The sequence below is a fragment of the Diadema antillarum genome, unplaced genomic scaffold (genome assembly GCF_040938485.1).
Source record: "Diadema antillarum isolate AM-2024a unplaced genomic scaffold, OU_Dant_1.0 seq00000298_RagTag, whole genome shotgun sequence".
NCBI lineage: Eukaryota > Metazoa > Echinodermata > Echinoidea > Diadematoida > Diadematidae > Diadema > Diadema antillarum.
Window position 1 is genome coordinate 397892 of NW_027271321.1, and position 19034 is coordinate 416925.

At 36.6% G+C, this 19034-nt stretch overlaps 1 protein-coding gene across 1 annotated transcript; it reads left to right on the plus strand.

Moving 5' to 3' along the window:
• The first annotated feature begins 2240 nt into the window (after nt 1–2240).
• On the plus strand, nt 2241–14366 carry LOC139730223 (3-oxoacyl-[acyl-carrier-protein] reductase FabG-like). Its single transcript, XM_071641119.1, has 9 exons — nt 2241–2364; nt 4595–4734; nt 6011–6103; nt 6819–6960; nt 7835–7875; nt 11211–11280; nt 11765–11801; nt 12645–12708; nt 13817–14366. The coding sequence occupies exons 1-9, from the start codon at nt 2328–2330 to the stop codon at nt 13970–13972; spliced, it is 780 nt and encodes a 259-aa protein (XP_071497220.1). The 5' UTR covers nt 2241–2327; the 3' UTR covers nt 13973–14366.
• The last annotated feature ends 4668 nt before the right edge of the window (nt 14367–19034 follow it).

Consider the following 19034-nt stretch of genomic DNA (forward strand, 5'->3'; position numbering starts at 1 on the left):
TCAACCAAATTCCCAGAGGCGATAGGTTAATGATTACTCCATACGATCAATCCTATTTCTTGAGTTGTCCAGATATCCGCCAGCGTCTTCAACCGAGACTTGGTACTCTATAGAGTACTCTTTCGAGTACACCACTGGCGACTTCATAAGCATTTACTCTGGTGTATATAGGCAATACTGCTGCTTGTAACAGGACGCTGTTCACAGTCGTCGTGAAGACGTTGACACGATGTAGACCGTTTGAACCCGTTTAGGGTCAGGGATCACTTTTGATGTTTGTTTGTTTGTTCCCTTGTTCGTCCGCAGGCGTCTGCACTCATTGCCAAGATCACAGGCATGGGGACGTTTGACAGAAGGATTGTATTGATTACAGGTAAAATTTACAATATGCTGTCGTATTGGGTGTTGTTTACTCTAAAAAGAATTTAAATGATCTGTTTACTTTTTATCATTATACCGCTTAAATCATAGGATGGCAATCGAAATACATGCTTCCTAGACGAATATCACAACGTGACATATACATTGTAGCCTATAATGACATTATGTACGATCAAATTCAATTATCGGCAACAGTAGAATATTTATCATATATGCTGGAAACAAATGCCATTGCATTTGAACCTGAACCTCAACATATTTAATCCATGCGAACGCTACTCTTGCAATATTGCAACTGAGCTGAGCAATTATTGCAAATAAAATGCAAATTTCAACCACGAATTTCCCATACAGCGCGGAAAACGCAAAGTAACAAACCGCGAACGTCGATTGGCGTGCATCTCAGATTTCGATTAATTCAAGTTGTCGGGAGGTGGTTTGCACTGTTCAAAATGTCATAAATTTATCATAAGATCACGTAAAAAGATTTTGCAATAGTGTCTCTACTCACTATAAACACATCCCCAAAGACAGGAGGGGAAGACATACGAAGAAGGATAAAGAGGAGATGGATGAGGAGGAGGAGGAGGAAGAGAAACACAACAAAGAGAAACCGAAACTTGGAAAGAATTGAAGAACAAGATAGTGGAAAAGGATGAACGGGAAGATACGGAAATGTCCAATGAAAAGAATATGAATAAGATGCACAACTCAGAATTAATGAGGAAAGTGATTGGAAGCCGTCCCAATTACTACTATATAATATATCAAAAGAAAGATTGAGAGAACTATAGACAGAAAGATAGGCAGATAAATATGTTTATATTTCGGATTAAAAATTTGTCCTCTATAGTGATTGGTTGAAAGAGCTTCACGTGATGATAGATATTAAAATTCAGCTATGTCAGAATGTTGGCATGTTTGACACACTATGACGTGCTCTTTGCAAAATTACGTAACTTCTATGACGACATTTTGCAGGTACACCTGTAGAATCCTATTTTCAAAATGATGTCATAAAGCCATTCTGAAATTGTGCGCAGCTTTTTACTGTCACTCTCTGAAATGTAAAAATTTCTAACAAAACAATTGTGACACCACAAAGCAATTTTGACATTGCGCGCTGCGTCGTATCGTCACTCTGTGAAATGCAATAATTTCGAACAAAACAATAGGCCTAGCTGTAACATCACAAAGCAGTTCTGACATTTTGCGTTCCTTCATTTGGTAAGTGTTAGGGTCCCTTCACAAAACGAGTTCTCGCCATGCATTTTTTTTTTAGTTTTCCCCTTCTTATAATTATTTGATCCAGAATGTAAAACAACTATATTTTGACTAATTTCGAGTTTCTGGTTAACGCTATAGGTCACGGTGCCTCCAAAAGAACTATTCACTTCGGGGCTGCTTCCCTCTGTGAATACTCGAGTAGTTGTTTTTTTTTTCTTTGAGTCACCTCTGCCCGTAGTTTTATCCAAAAACTTTCAAGGCAAAGTATATTTGTAGACCGTAGATTGATGAAAAGATAGATAGGTATACATTTCTATAGATAGATATAAAAGACATTAGACTTGTTGATGAATGATATACGGATGGATAGATAGATATACACGTATGTAGGTAGAAAAGAAATACAGGGGCACGAAGAGAGGTATAAGAAAAGGCAGCAAAAGAGAGAGACTACGTTTTTGACATTTGATTACAGTGAATGGATGATCTAAGGTCAGAACTCTGTCAACATGCTTTCGCTAACGTCATGTATGCATATTCATGTTGCACGGTATACGTCACAGGGTCCCTGGCCGTGACTCCCGCTAACATTGAACATACACTGTATTTGCTACGTCCAAAGATTGGTTTGGCTGGCATAGCAGTGTTCGCAGTGGTTATATAGACAGTCTCATTCGAACATACAGATGTACACGAGGCGATCATAAAGGGACGTGATAATGGGGTCTTTTGACGGCAAAGTCGTGCTGATTACAGGTAAAGTGGCATGCGTTAGTCGAATGTTGTAGAAATTTGTGAGGCTGTCTATAGACTTTACTTTCACTAGGGCCTACATTGCATGCCTTGCGTGCTTGGCCTTCGGGTAAGAATGTCCATCCTCACACCGAAGAGGTATAGAAGACGAGGTAACAAACTCACCGAGTAGGCAACTTGCAAGATGCAATGTATGTCCCATATCTCCCTCCATTTGGGCTCACCCGGGGCAATTAACAAGCCGCAGAAAGAAAGTTTACTTGAATCTAACAGACGTAAGTAACGGAACATTTATAATAAAGAAAATTCTGTTTGAATATTGCGCATGGATCGAGATAGGCCTTTATTATTCATTAGGAGATTTTAAACCGTTGGAATATTGGTAGTGTTCTGAATTGGCGTCTTGTTTATGGGCACTTCAGAATAATAATTTGTGATGAAATGTGACTAAATTCAGTTTTGCCCTCTGGTCTTGTATGACCATGTTATTACATATTTTTATGTTATTATTATCATTATTTCTTGTTAACGTTTTATCTGCGGCCACCAGACTTGTAGCGTCGACTGTTCTCAAGTGGACCGTCTGTAAACCCGTGAGAACCGAACAATATGTGCAGCATTGTCATGATCGTGTTTAACATTGGAAACCGAACATTCGATCAGTGAACTCAAACCTTGAACCTTAAGCTGTGTCGGATACAAAGATAATTTATATATATATATATATATATATATATATATATATATATATATGTATATATATATATATATATATATATATATATATATATATATATATATATATAATATATATATATATATATCATATAAGTGCGAGGAGTTTGTGAAGGATTCAGGACAAAGTGCTCTATGCTAGCATATCATATATATATATATATATATATATATATATATATATATATATCATGCGTGCGATGGTTGGTGACTCGATAACCTAAATTCACAGGTTGCATTCGTTTAGCAAAGGAGGGAGCGGGAAGGGCTGGAAATGAGGATGACGGGACGAGAAGGGAGAAGGACGAAGGGGGAGGGGTATGGAGAGGGGAGATCAGTTCACGTATACCTCGGTAGAGTTGCTCCAGTTATTTATCGAGTGTAGACACCTACATACTGATAAAGTTTCATGAGAATTCAACGTAAAAATAACAGGGGCGGATCCAGGAATTCTGTAAAGGGGGGGGGGGGGGGGGGGCGTGACTAATATTTCTAGTGCCACTTCCGGGTTTCATTTCATTGTTTTCTTTTTATTTCTTTTGTTTTTTACGAAAATTAAAGGGGGGCGTGCGCCGGTTGCGCCCCCCTCTGGATCCGCCACTGAATAAAGTAGTGAAAGTTGAAAGTTGTTGTTTCACTTTGTTTTGGTCACAACTACTATACATAAATCATGGTATTCGTCAGTGAAATAGCTTGCAACCAGCTGCTTATATAAAATGCAAATCAGGTTAGATGATGTCATGGCATCACGTACTGTAAGATCCTCTTTGAAATTCTCTGCATCAAATTTGAGAATGGGGATGTAATTGCAATTAAATTTTCAAACCACATAGTACAGAGACCAACAGGAAAATAATCGGGAGGTAGAGACATCGTCACCTTTTCTATTATGATAATTTTGAGTCACAAATCATGCCGTTACGACCTACATGTACTTCACCAATAGAACACATGAGACTTTCTATTCGTATCTATCTTTTTGTCTGCTATGTTCAATTACAGTGTAACTATTCTCATGCAATTTGTCTTATTCTGTTGTTTGTATAAAAGGGAATGAAGCCCAGATGTGTGGTTTGGTGAATACAGAAACATTCGTATAACATTATCATCAGTGAAATTTTAGGAAAATCTGACAATCGTTATGAATTTGTGAAGTTTCGGTACCTGTTGCTGGATACTAAAGAAGAAACAATAAGTGATGTCACACGAGGACAATAAAGAAAATTTATTCCGCAAAATAGCTTTTATTACAAAATATACATTCCTTCCACATGTTTACTGAGATAGATCGAGGTAGTAATCATTTAACATTCTTCCTAAAAGAGGTAAGCCAAGTGCTCCTTCATTATGTTAGAAAATCAAAATGATATGTGAAATTCCCTTGGGTATGGGCATGGAGTGTCATCGCACCCAAAGTTACGTCTCGACTTTGGTTAGAGATCCTATATGTACACTTTCTCCACACCTGCTTTTGATACCATCAACCAATTCTTTGCAGGTGCCAGTTCGGGAATCGGGGCTGTGACCGCCGCCCAGTTTGCCGAGGATGGAGCGAGCGTGGTCCTCGTAGGGAGGAACGAAGAGCGGCTGGGCAAGACTTCCCAGGAGTGCTTGAGCAAAGGCCTATCAAAGGACAAAGTTCAGTATTAGACGAATTGAACTTCAATCAAAACGTTTGTCTTGTCAATGCTGTTTGGCAGCATTATCTGTGTCGTCTGAGTCCTAATTGATTGTTTTTCTATGCGTGTGTGTGTGTGTGTGTGTGTGTGTGTGTGTGTGAGCTTAAGCATTCAATATGGCTGAATCATTGTGGCTCATGTTCACATAATTGGTTGACTGATTTGTGTTTGCCTGGTTTGCTTTCGTTTGTTCAGTCTAAGTTAAGGATATTTTTCGACAGGGTAAAATGTCCACAACCAGTCAAAATATCTTTCCCTCTCTGTTACCGCCTCTTTCACGGGGTTTAGGTTGCTGAATTATATAATTCTTATTCATAGTGAAACCACAACGCGTGTTTTGTTTTTGTTTTTATTTCTGTTTTCGTAGACGCGAGGGAGTAACTTTTTTGATTAAGGTAATATCAACAAAATTATGCCGAGTCAAGTCAATGAATGCAGATATACCAGAGGATTACAACAGTGAAACTCAATCGTTTCCAAAGTCATAAATAGAAGAGAGCCCACCTCCTTGGACTGAGCCTTCAATATATCGATCCTTTCCAAAGTCATAAATGAAAGAGGACCAGCCTTCTTGCGCTGAGCCTTCCAAATCTCAATTCTTCAAAAAGTTAGAAATGAAAGATTACCCACCTTCTTGCTCAGAGCCTTCCATATCTCAATCCTTTCAAAAGTCATAAATGAAATAGAGCTCACCTCCTTGGACTAAGCCTTTCATATCTCGATCCTTCAAAAGGTCAGGAATAGAAGAGAGCCCACCTTCTTGCACTGGGCCTTTCATACCTCAATCCTTTCAAAAGTTATAAATGGAAGAGAGCCCACCTTCATGGGCTGAGCCTTCCATATCTCAATCCTTTTAAAACTCATAAATGGAAGAGGTCCCACCTTCTTGGATTGAACCTTCCGTATCTCAGCTGCACTGACATAGCACGTTTCTCATAACATCTCAATGAAACTTCATCCAACTCATCAAGGCTTGCATACAGTCAGTCACGTGTGATGAAAATGCGTAAAATTTATTTTCAAAATGAAATAACAACAATACCTTCTGTGAGTGACAAAGAGGGTGTCGGGAATCTTGCTATATTCATGAGAAATGCTAACATTCTCAAAGAGCTATGGCAAAGGAAATACATGCCCTTAGTCCCACATGCGCATCTTCTCGTTCAAAATGACAATGTCAATGAAGCGCTCTAGCACCATTCTATAAACTTTCACCTGTGCTGTGCTCTGTACAGGTACTGACGATCAAGGCAGAAATGAGTAAAGAGGGAGATGTCCAGCGTACCATTGAGACTACTATCAAACACTTTGGGAGACTAGACGTACTGGTGAGTATCATTACGGCCCGAAGTATCTTCATTGCGACGCGTATAGTATTATGAAAAAAAAAGTCAAATTACAATCAAACGAAGAATGCTATGCTATGAAGACGATGAATAAATAAAGGACTGGACGAAAGAGGGAAAGAAAGAGAGGTATGCATATATACATGCAATGCACGCAAACAAACAACCTAGAAACAAAATAATAGAACTAGTATCCTGCCCTGAATTCCTGAATGGATTTGATACCACCGATAACCGTTACGTTGTATCCTACAATGACTAAAAAAAGAAAGAAAGAAAGAGATAATAATAAATTCCATTATAATGCCCGCAAAGGTATGACTAAAATATAGGCCTACCTGTTGCGGGACGAGACTTAATAACAATGTGCAAAGTCGACATATTGACTGTAATTTACATCTGATGTTTATATAAGTTCAGTTCAGTTCAATTTATTTCCATCAAAAAGAAAGAGTATAGGGGCCTACATATTACAAAATATGCCTTTGTCAATTCATTTGAAAAAAGCAACAACACACAAATCATGACGGAAAAAATAAAGTATGAAATAGTCAGGTGTGTACAATTTGACAAAGAATGATTTGATCAACCCTCTGCAATTCTGTTTGATAGTTCGACTATGCTTTATTGATTTTATGTATCAACCAATTTGCAAATTTACATTGAAATTTAATCACGTGACCCGACTGTTGTCCAGGTGAACAATGCTGGCGTCGTCGATGTGTCCACAATCCTTGGTGACAATCTGATGGAAAGCTATGATTGGACGATGAACATCAACGTGCGATCGGTTCTCCATCTCTCAAAGTTGGCGGCGCCTCACCTTATAGCTACCAAAGGTACATAATACACACCTTTTTTTTTATGTAGTTTTTCCGCTTGTTAACCTGTTCCTATAGTCCGTTTAACACATTCATTTAATTTAATTTCATTTCATTTATTTCATTCTCATTTTTCTTCCAACAAAACATAACACAAAGTAAATCAAAAATTCAATCATAAGCATATATGATACACATTACAAAGTATGACAATCAACGGTAATCAACAAGCTAATAAAGATATGCACACATGTTGGAATTACAAAGTTATGTGTGGAGGGTAAAAATGAGAACTGAGAGGCCCACTTCAAAAACACTTATCATAATTACAAGTACATAATACATAATACAAAAAAGGACAAAATTAAACAAACAACAGAGACACAAAAACATGACACGACTAAACTAAGGGTACGATTGAAAGGAGTACTGTAGGGCAAAAACAAAATTAAAGGAAGAAAGGAAAGAGAGAGAGAGAATGCCTACACGCTGTGCAAGAGAAACGGAATTAGAGGGAATTGAGGAAGTGATTCGGACAGCTGGTGACTGCACGCAGCTGTGGAAAAATCATGGAAATAAAATACCGAATTTTATTACGTTATAAAGCCGGAGAAGGATGAATGCAATAAGTGATCATGAACCTTGTTTGCTGTAACTTATATAGTTAATGAAAATAAATATATCAACCAGAATTGAACCAAAAAAAAAAAAAAAGCTTTCAAATTGCATAATTTGTTTTGCCCGCTAGTGAACGATTCAATCTTTTAAATTTCATCGAATTTTTTGAATGTAGAGCCACGATGTTCATTAAATTCTGTATGATCCTGACCAACATAGAATATCCACGTTGTTTTAATCGCCTCTAATTCAATTTCTCCTCATATTTTTGTAGGCTCCATTGTAAACGTCTCCAGCATATGCGGCAAACGATCGGTGAGCAACTTGAATCTCGTACTTTGTTTTTTAATGATTCTCGCTTTCAAAAAAAATAACTCCTACAGAAATGACCGTTCTTACAGTCACGACAATGTGTAAATGAAAATCGGAATTATTCAATAATCTTTATACTTGTTTGATCTCCGAGTAAACCGTTTTCTCTCACGTGATCATGAAAATTCAAAAGGATTTTTCTTTTTCTGACTCAGTTTGTGAATTTACCAATGATGTATTACTTTGAATCTACTTTGCTGCTTTCTGAGCGAGTTTAATGATATACAGAAGGAAAACAAAGTTCTGATTGTGATTACAGATAGAATCAATCGAACAGTGTGTAACATACGCTCTGAATAGACCTGTTAATTGAATCTTGGGGAAAAAAATCTCCATGATCCCGTTAAATGCTCTTCATGGCGTATTAAGACAATAGAAACGCTTCAGTTAGCTGCGCAACGAAACTGAATTATTGACTGTCTATTAACCCTTTGTATGCCACGTTCATTTCCTCTCCAAAGAATTGTGTGTAAATTGTTGTCAACACTTGTCTCATTGGCACATAAGGGGTTAAACAGTATTCTTAGATTTCAGTGAGGGGCTCGTTACAAGCAATGTGGCGTATCATCAACAAGGCTAATATGTAGCGTTTCGTAACGTTCTTGTGTGTGTGTGTGTGTGTGTGTGTGTTTGTGTGTGTTTGGGCGTTTGTCTGTTTTTATTTCAGAAGATTGAATTACGCCTTACTGCATAAATCTATGATGGTAGCTTTTCATTGTATATATATATATATATATATATATATATGTATATATATATATATATATATATATATATGTATATAATGAAAATAACACAAGAATATTGATGAATCAGTCAGGAAAGAAAATGATGGGTCAGAAGTAAAGGTTACTTCATCGACAGATATAGCAAGCACTTTCAACATTTTTTTTTTCTTTTTATAAACGTAGGTGAAAATTTATCAAGTAAAATTCAGATTAATAATGACAACTTTGCAAATGATCTCGGTCCGCATCAACAAGAAACATTCTTTTTCTTGCCAGTTGTAAGTTCAGATGTAAACGAAATGATTTGTACTCTTGATAAGTCTAAAGCAAGCGAGTATGATGACTTACCTGCTAGAATGTTAGTGGATGCAAAGGAATTCGTCAGTGAACCTTTAGTATTTATTTTATAAATTTATCATTTTCGATAGGTATTTTTCCGAATAAGCTCAAAATAGCTAGGGTAGTGCCAATTTTTAAGAAAGGAGATGAAAGTAATCCAGGTAATTATAGACCAATTTCGATTTTACCGATAATAAGTGAATTATTTGAAAAGTTTATCAATAAACGTGTAGTAGATTTTTTGAAAAATGTGAAATTTTATATAAACATCAATATGGATTCAGGCATGGATACAGTACCAAACTTTGACTTATAAATCTAATTAATCAAATTACAAATAGTACTGATGAAGGGCGGTCAACGATCGGAGTTTTCATTGATTTTGCAAAAGTTTTTGATACGATAAATCATACAATTCTTCTTAAAAAGCTTGAACATTACGGAATCCGAGGTTTAGCTTTACAATGGTTTAGGAATTATTTAAAAGACAGGCAACTATTTGTATGTTATAATGACTGCATATCTTCAAATACACTGATCTCGTGTGGTGTTCCTCAAAGATCTGTTTTGGGTCCAACACTTTTTCTCATCTATATTAATGATTTGCCCAATTCAACTTCATATTTTAATTTTAGATTATTTGCCGATGATTCTAATCTTTTTCATACTTTCAATACAAATGAGCACAATATAAACTTAGCAGATGTTAGTAAAAATATAAAAGATGTGATTGTATGGTGTAATTCAAGCAAGCTAACAGTTAATATTAATAAATCTAAGTATATGATTTTCAAAAGCAGGCGTAGAAAAATTGAAATATTTGGTCAATCGTCAATTAACGAATCCGTTTTAGAGTCAGATAATTCAATATCTTTTCTCGGAATCTGTATTGATGAAAACTTAAATTGGAAGAAACACATCAATAATGTATGCACTGTTTTAAGCAAAAAAAATAGGACTTTTGTACAGAATACGACACTTCGTCTCTAAACAAATACTGCTACTTTTATACAATGCTTTTATTCTACCTCACATAACCTACTGATTGGAGGTCTGGGGCGGAACAAACAAAACTTTCTTAAATCCTATTCTAATTCTATACAAAAAAGAATGTCGAGAGTGATAACATCCCAAAGTTTCAGGCATCACTCAGTACCTTTATTGTTGTTATCGTTGTTGTTGTTGTTGTTGTTGTTGTTCATTTCCATCTGTGAAGATGGCTGGATAGCCCATATTCAGCTACACTAAGCTGGTCTTCCATGGGGTCCAGTTGGATGTGGGGTGGGACCACTTCACCGGGTTAAACACCCTGCTCTTTGCGATGAATGAATGAAGCGGGATCTTTTACGTGCATGAGCTGTGACTCTTTCATACACGGGACCTCCATTTTATGTCCTATTGTATGAACTAAAATTATTTGATGTATTTAAGGAATATAGATACCTAATTGGAATATTTATCTATGATCTATTGAATGATAACCTACCTCATAAAGCATCGTATTATTTTTCTCATATTGACCATACATACGAAACAAGAAACAAAGAAATGTGCAATTTTAAACTAAAACCTGTCAGAACAGAATTAGGGAAGCGATCAATAGCATGTTCAGGTGTTAAAATACGGAACATCTTTCAACTGATTTACGTTATACATCCTCTCGTAAACAATTTTGTAAAGTCTTCAAAAAGAATTTATTGGAAGAATATACATAATTGGAATGTTGTTTATTTTGTAATCCACAAAGCAAAAACTTCAATTCTAGTACGATTGTATATAATATAAGTAATGTAAGTACACTAATCAATTTCAAAATGTTAATCTTGTACATAGTGTAAATACACTTGTTTATAATGCAAATAATTTTCTTGTTGAATTTATAATTTTATATTCTTCTTCTGTATTCAAGGGCCAACGTCCACTAGCGTTGCTATTTGTTGGACCCTTTTACCAAATTTGTAATTATGTTTGTACTTTCATATTCATATTGTTGAGTTTGATTCTATACTTTCATGCCTTGTATTCCTGTTAATTCTGTTATTATTATTGTATTCTCAATGATTGCATAAATTATTTGTGATTGTAAACTTGAACTTAAAAATTTGGTAATAAATCAGTCATTCATTCATTCATTTATTCAATATATCAATATATATATTGTATATATGATATATCTTTATATCATTTTTTCGTTTTGGTCTGATAAAACAGGTTCCAAATCTGCTGGTGTACAACATTAGCAAGAACGCGCTTGATCACTTTACCAGAGTGACTGCCGTTGGTAAGTTAAAGTTTACAATTACAGCTGACAGATAGAAACATGAAGTTATTCTTGTGTACATAAACCATATTATGGTATCTTATAACAGTTGTTATATATATTCATATATAGATATATAAAACACATAGAAGAGCAAAATCATAAACATCATGATGATCCTGTCCTGCGAATACATGTAGAAGCACCACTAGTTATTATGCGTAATTCAATTTACAGTCATTCCTGTATGCGCCAATTTAGAAAGAACAAAAATACAACAACAAACGTCTCGTATGGTGCTGTCTTGGAAATATTGAAACATCAGTCTGTTCATGATAATGATTTCATTCAAAAGAAGGGCAGATGGTACCATAGTGAGAAAAAATAATAATAACAATAATTTCTTCATCCATTATTTAATTCATAATAATTCTCGTTATCATCAATATGCCAAACTGTTATCATTTTTTATTGACTGTGGTTTTGTTTCGGGGGTCTTCTGCAGAACTGGCTTCAAAGGGGGTTCGTGTGAACGCTGTGAGGTAAGTATTACATGACGCGCACATGCATACCTACAGAATCACACACACACACACACACACACACACACACACACATGAATAATAATCTGAAAAAAAGTAATATTCATCGGACGCGATTTGCCAATAATGATGATAAATTATTTCCAATGGCTGTTATCTCTGTTTCTCAAGGCATACAGAGCCATAGGTGAGCCATAGGTGAGACATCCACGTGCGAGATAAACTGTCATAGATATATTTTTAATATACATTAGTTCGAGCGCTGTGTAGACATAATGGAGAAATCATAAAATCAAATGGTGATCAAGACATCCATAGTTTGTCAATATGGAAAGAGAAAGGCAACCTAAATGCCATGTACAGTGCAGGGGCGGATTCAGGAATTCTGTAAAGGGGGCGGGGGGGGGGGGGCGTGACTAGTATTTCTGGTGCCACTTCCGGGTTTCATTTCATGTTTTTTCTTTTTATTTCTTTTGTTTTTAACGGAAAATAAAGGGGGCGTGCGCCGGTTGCGCCCCCCTCTGGATCCGCCACTGCAGTGAGCTTTGTTCGCCTGACGCTTTGTAATTGAATAGAGATTTGGGTTTAATTACAAGAACTTGATATTTTGAGAGAATGTATCTTTACGTAATCGTTAACCATGCAAATATTATTACTACTTTGAAAACAGTTCATTATCATTCTTATACTATATGTACAAATCTGTTGAAGCGTGAATGGACTAACAAGATCCATAAAATACTGCTTGATTTTATCATGTTTTGTTTTTGTTATGCTTCTTTATATTTTTAATGTTGCAACAATCACCCTTACCATGTTTACTGGACAATGTTTTCTCTGCAGCCCTGGCCTCATAGTAACTCCAATACATGGCAGCTTTGGACAGGACGATGACCAAGTCAGAAAGGTCAGTTCTTAGGCACCATGATATATAGTATGTTGAAACATTTATACAACAATCAGTTAAAGGAGTGCAACTTGAGAACAATTAGGCGAGCAAGAGTGACGTCACGCCTTAAGAAGGGTGAAAGATGCATGAACGTCGTGCGAAAACTGTCACAACTGTCACTTTGACAGAAAAATCTGTCACAATCACTTATGCAAATTAAAATGAAATCCAAAAACAAAGAAAAACGAAGTTGTCCAAATAAAAGATGGGTCCCACCTTTCATTACAATATATCTTTGTTTTTTGATATATCATCCTTTTCAAAACTAATAATTTTCATCAAAGTAAACTTTTAATGCCTCCAAGAATTTTATGCTCTTTAATATCTTATGGTATCTAATCATCTCTCAAAAAGTTTAAATCTTAATCCTCATCTCAACCAAAACTATGTCATCCCTTTTAGTTGAGTCATTGCGTAGAAATGTCACCGCAGGATAGACCCATGCATCCACCATCATGAACACAGCGACAGGGAATCGACGCATCATCGAAACTTTCATAGTTTCATAGTCTTTTTTTTTTCAAAGAAATTTTATGATGAATAGATATCGAAAGGTCATCAAACACGGCCTGTGGTCGTGACATCTACATTATTGTTTTGGTCACGCGAATAAGGGAGACATGCAAATAACATTGTAATATTCTCGATATTTTGAATTTTGCATGTTACGTCACTTCTGACTTTGATATACTGTACTAAAACCCTATGTTATATTTTTGGAACCCACATCCTACAAGCTTTGCTTTTTAGTGGGTTCCTCATATTACACGTTAATTATATGTCCTTATACATTTGTGCATTATTGGTTCAAACTGACCATTGTGTGAAAAACATTTGTGCTTCAAATCAAATGGAATATAAAAATTTGTACGAAATGTGGAATATGGAACGTGAATAAAAAAAAAAAAAACATTATGTTTACAGTTTTAATATGTGTTTCATCGTCAGAGAATTGAAAATTGACGATATGGAATGAAGGGTGAATCCCGATCATGAATATAGTAAAGTTTGTACTCTCTCCCAGGCGAATAGTAAGCCATGGTTTATCTTGTTTCCCTGCCTGCAGTCAGCCGCCAAGACCCATCCCCTTGGGAGAGCAGGCGAGTCTGATGAGGTAGCGTCCGTTATCAAGTTCCTGGCCTCCGAAGCAGCATCCTTCATCACCGGGGAAGTCATCTCTATCGACGGAGGCAGACACGCCGTTGGCGTTGGTCCCTCTTAAAGTATTGCAGGGTGTACGTGGTATACAAATCTACATGATGGCCCTGTTATATCGCAGTAGTACCACAGCTATTAAGATACCAAAGATACCGGTATAAAAAGATAAAAGTCATTGATTATGTGTTCATTTTAATGTCGCATGACGCTGCCGTATCGAGGGTTCAGAGATAGTGGAAAACAAGGTTGCGTTATCATTTCATAGATAGATAGAAAGGGGGGGGGGGGGTAGAAGAAGTATTCCTTACGGAAAGAATAGACTGAAGAAGATGAATACCTCCTAGCAAGGCCGACACCTCCAAAATTTGGATCGAATGTGTATGTGTGTGTATGTATGTGTGTCGCTGGTTTTTAAGTAAGAAACAAGTAAACAAAATAACACCACCCATTCCCCCCCCCCCCCCCCCCCCCCCGCATGCACGCGCACGCACACATATTCATACACAACGAGAGACGCAGAATATAAAGCTGGAGTTTGGTCGCAAGCTTGTAAGCCTACATATTAGAAAGCCGCTCATTTCTAATTAGCGATTACAATACGGCAATCAACCGGATCTATCTGTATACAACCACGGTGTTGGAAGCACGATGTGGAATACATGTAATTAATGTACGGCGTTTGACAAAGGAGACAAATAAACGAAATCCTGCTTCGTTGAAGTAAATCATTGGCCAAAATGAAGATCCATAACATTATGAAGGATCATTTAATATCAGTATCACTTTTCTAATGATACGTCTTTGTTATCGAGCACAACATGGATCCATTACCTGTAGGGTTCCAATCCTGTCTGGCTTTATTTAATCTGTATGACCCCCCCCCCCTCCGTCCATCTTGATGTCGTACAACCTGTACCAATTGCATGTAATAACCCCTTCCTTCATTGCTTTAGTTTCTTTCATTAATATTCATAACTTGTATCTACACAAGAAAATATGCCTATGTCACTTGTATACCATAAGGTCGGCCAAGTCTCAGACAATCTATGAGAATGTCACGAAAAGACTTTATTTTCAAGCTTGAGTCGACTGTGGTATAATCATGAGAAAAGTAGTGGAATCCAACTCTGTGATAGTTGTATATCGTAAACGTGTTGTAAACGTGCATTATTCCTGCAACAAAGAAGAATGCATAAAGGTCACTTTTTGCCAGGTCATCTAAGCCTCAGAAAATCTCTGAGAATATCATGAATAAACTTTATTGCAAGTTTGAGTTGATTGTGATACAATCTCTCGAAAAGTATTAATAGTATAGACTTGTGATAGTTGGATTGTGTTCCACCAGCATTCAAGAACCGTACGGAATTGTGAATATTGTAACGCTATACTAACGTATTTTGCCTTTTTAGAAGTATGAATTTTACTCGAATATAAGTACGTGTTGTCTATAAACGACCTGTAATTGCTTCACTTTCACCATGTAATTCATTCCGACAGTGCTACTGATGGATAATAAATAATCATTAGTCCCATTGCTCTCCTCTTATTTTAAACTCAAGCTGTATGTTGTTGTATCTTTTTACTATATTCAAACAAAGGTTTCAGTGTTACCAGGGCTGCCAACTCTCACTCATTGAGATTGAGACTCACTCATTTTGGTCCTCTCTCACTCTAAAACTTTATTTCATTTGCATGCATTTCTATTGATCTCACTCATTTTGACTCCTAAATTATAGCATTGGCCTATGGGAGTCTCACTCTCAACTAGTTTCCAGTGTTGGCAGCCCTGTGTTACTAATGCCTCCGTGCATGCATTGGGTTAGCATGTTCTTTCAGGTAAGGGTGAACATGAAAAGTAATAGACAAGTACATTAAAAGTGCATTGTCACCAACAATCACTTTCGAGGATTTGTAAAGAAAGTGAAACATATTGACACATATGGACACATATCAGTCAGCATACGTCTTCTCTTTTTTGTTTTTTTTTTTTAGATTCCAAGCATAGAAATCATCATAAATTGTTATACATTCGAGAAACGTCATTTCGATGATTTAAAACCAGGACCAAGGCGCGTATCAAACTTAGATAGGATAAGAAAATGATGTTATTAAGAAACGAGCTGTTGACGGCTTTTTAGTCATTGTTGCGGTTTGTTTTTACCTACTTTCTAACGCCGAAATTACGTTGACAAACTTCAGCTGTATTTAGTATTAACACCTTCAAAAATGATCTACTGTTTCAGTGTGGAAATTATGTATTTTTCTCATTCACGTTGAGCTTGATTGTGTTTTCACTGTTGCAGTTGATATTTTTTTCCTAAAAGCAAAAGCAGCATACATAATTATGAAGCACTAAAAAAAGCAACAGCGAAACAAATCAGCAACCCTTAAAAAAAGAACTGAACAAAAATATCTTCTGTAGTATTATAGACGCCATACATGAATATGTATATATTCACTTATTTTAGATGAATATTTGAAATTCTGTAAGCATGCAGGTACCTGTCTGACTGTATGTTTGTGCCTGTACATAGGCCTATAGTAATTGTTTCAGTGGGATAAATGAGGTTCCCTGCCCAAGCCTGTCTCACAGTCTGTTTGTATGTTTGTTCCGATAATCATTTCACCCCCCCCCCCCTCCAATCTAGTTCAATAATCATGTTCCCAGCGAAGCGATAGTTTAACCACTCCGTATATACGATCAGTTTTACTTCTTGCGTTGTCTATCCACGAGCATTTTTAACCCGAACTTGGTACTCCTAAAGTAAAGAGTACCACTGGGAACTACATATGCATTCACATTGGTTAGTATTATGTACAGTCAATACTGCTGCTTGTAGCAAGACGCTGTTCACAGTCAATATGAAGGCGTTGAACATTGAAAAGCATCGATGTACTCCGTTTGAACCCATCCATGGTCAGGGGTCACTCTTTTAGCGTTTGTTTGTTTCCGTGTTCGTCCGCAAGCGTCTGCACTCATTCTCGTTATCGCAGACATGGACACCTTTGACGGACGGGTTGTATTGATTACAGGTAAAATTCGTAATACATTGTATGCTGTCGCATTTGCTGTTATGTTGCGGTTTACTCTAAAAGCGTAAAATTTTGTCTTTACTAATTCACGTGGCATATAATTATTAGACCGCTTGAATTTCAGGATCGCAAAGGCAATCGAAATACATGCTTCCTATAGACCAACTGCATGTAAAACTGAGTTCAATGTCACACACATCCATTATGGAAGTTGTTGGCTCGTTACCGTCTGCCAAATCGTCTGTAACACTTCCAATTATGTCGGCTATAAGTTAAGCATGGAACTATTTGCAGGGCAATGTCTGTTATCCTCTACAAAAAAAATCCCCATTGTAGGCCCTATACCGTGAAAAACTTATTACGCTGTTGTGTGTGTGAGTGTGTTTGTGTGTGTTTGTTTGTCTTGTTTTGTTTTTTTTTTTGTTTTTTAGACTCGGCAGTTACAGTCGCAAGAATTTGACAAGACCTAGCCAAGTGGAAGTTTGATGTTGCTGCTGTTGTTAATTTTTTTGTCAAATGGATGCTGGGTTGAAGTACAAGATAACAGATATGTATATATATATATATATATATATATATATATATATATATATATATATGTGTGTGTGTGTGTGTGTGTGTGTATATATATATATATATATATATATATATATATATATATATGTATTACATTTGCCAAAATAAATGAGTGGCGTTTAAATTCACTCTCACCCATCCCGGTTAACGGGAAGTCTGACCAGCTGCTTTCGATACTAGACTTAGAGTCTAGACTAAAAAATACCATAGGGCACCACAAACTATTTCACAAGTACTTGATCTTGGATGGGCCTATGCTGAGTGAAGGCAAGACTGATGAGATTGCGAACGTATCACGTCACCTAAATTTCCTTCCTTCTAATCTCTATTTCTACTAATCTTTCATTTCCTTTTGTCCTTTAGTTTTTTTTTTCCTATTTTGCACTCCTTCCTCATTTCCTACGCACTCTTTGTAGTTGCAAGCTTTTCACCCAATTCCCCCTTCTTTCAGATCGAGGTACCAACATACCACAAGCATAACTAGTCTTTTGTTTGGGTACCTCCATTTTGTTCTTGTTTTTTTTTTTTCATTTTTTGCAGAGGTATGCGTGTATTATGTCTTTTCTTTTTCGTAGACATAAGCATACTTTCATTTTTGCTTCCTGCGTTTTATTCAAATGCATTTCTAATTTCACGCTTTAGGCCTACTTTGAAATAGTAAAAAATTGTTTAAAAACGAGCATAAAGTTTAAACTTAATTGAAATACAGGAAATCAACTCTTTCTGTACAACCTGTGACTGCGATGGCAATTTCGAGGTCATGTTTCTGTGATGGCTATGAACACTGTTTAGCTTGTAGTTGATGTCAGTGGATATTTTGCAGGTGCCAGTTCGGGAATCGGGGCTGTGACGGCCGTCCAGTTTGCCGAGGATGGAGCGAGCCTGGCCCTAGGGGGGCGAAATGAGGAGCGACTGGAGGAGGTTGCCAAAGAGTGCCTCAGCAAAGGCTTGTCGGAGGACAAGGTCGAAATGATTTGCTTTCAAATGCCTTTCACATCAGAATGACAGTAGTAATAATAATATTAACAACAATAATGGTAATTAGTATTATTATTAGTATTAGTATCATCAGTAGTAGTAGTAGTAGTAGCAGCAGCAGAAGTAGTACGGTAGTAGCAGTAGTAGTACTATAGTAGGCTATTTCAGAGAATCCTGAGAAAAGTACTGGAAGTCTAAGGTTCCAGGATGGAACTTGATTTGATAAATTATGATCTCTCAGAGCTATCTTGTGATGATAGAGACAATGATAATGATAGAATAATGATATTGATCTTATTCAACCAGGGCAGTCTCTTCACTGTTGCCACTGCTCTATCGACTAGAGGGCCCGCCATTATTATTTCCCTAGCGTTGTAAGTTGCCCATTTATGGGCCTGAGTTGAGAAAGACATGTAGTGGGTAAAAAGGCTATGTTCGTTATTCCGAAGGCTCTATACTCAAAAAAAAAAAAAAGAAATAAGGTTCGTTATTCCGAAGATTCATTTATCCGAAAATTAAATAAGGAATAAGGTTCGTTG

Coding starts and splice junctions, on each gene's coding strand:
- LOC139730223 (XM_071641119.1), top strand. CDS start 2,328: ATGGGGTCTTTTGACGGCAAAGTCGTGCTGATTACAG. Junction 4,735..6,010: donor AAGGCCTATCAAAGGACAAA/GTTCAGTATTAG, acceptor TGCTCTGTACAG/GTACTGACGATCAAGGCAGA. Junction 11,802..12,644: donor GTTCGTGTGAACGCTGTGAG/GTAAGTATTACA, acceptor TTTTCTCTGCAG/CCCTGGCCTCATAGTAACTC.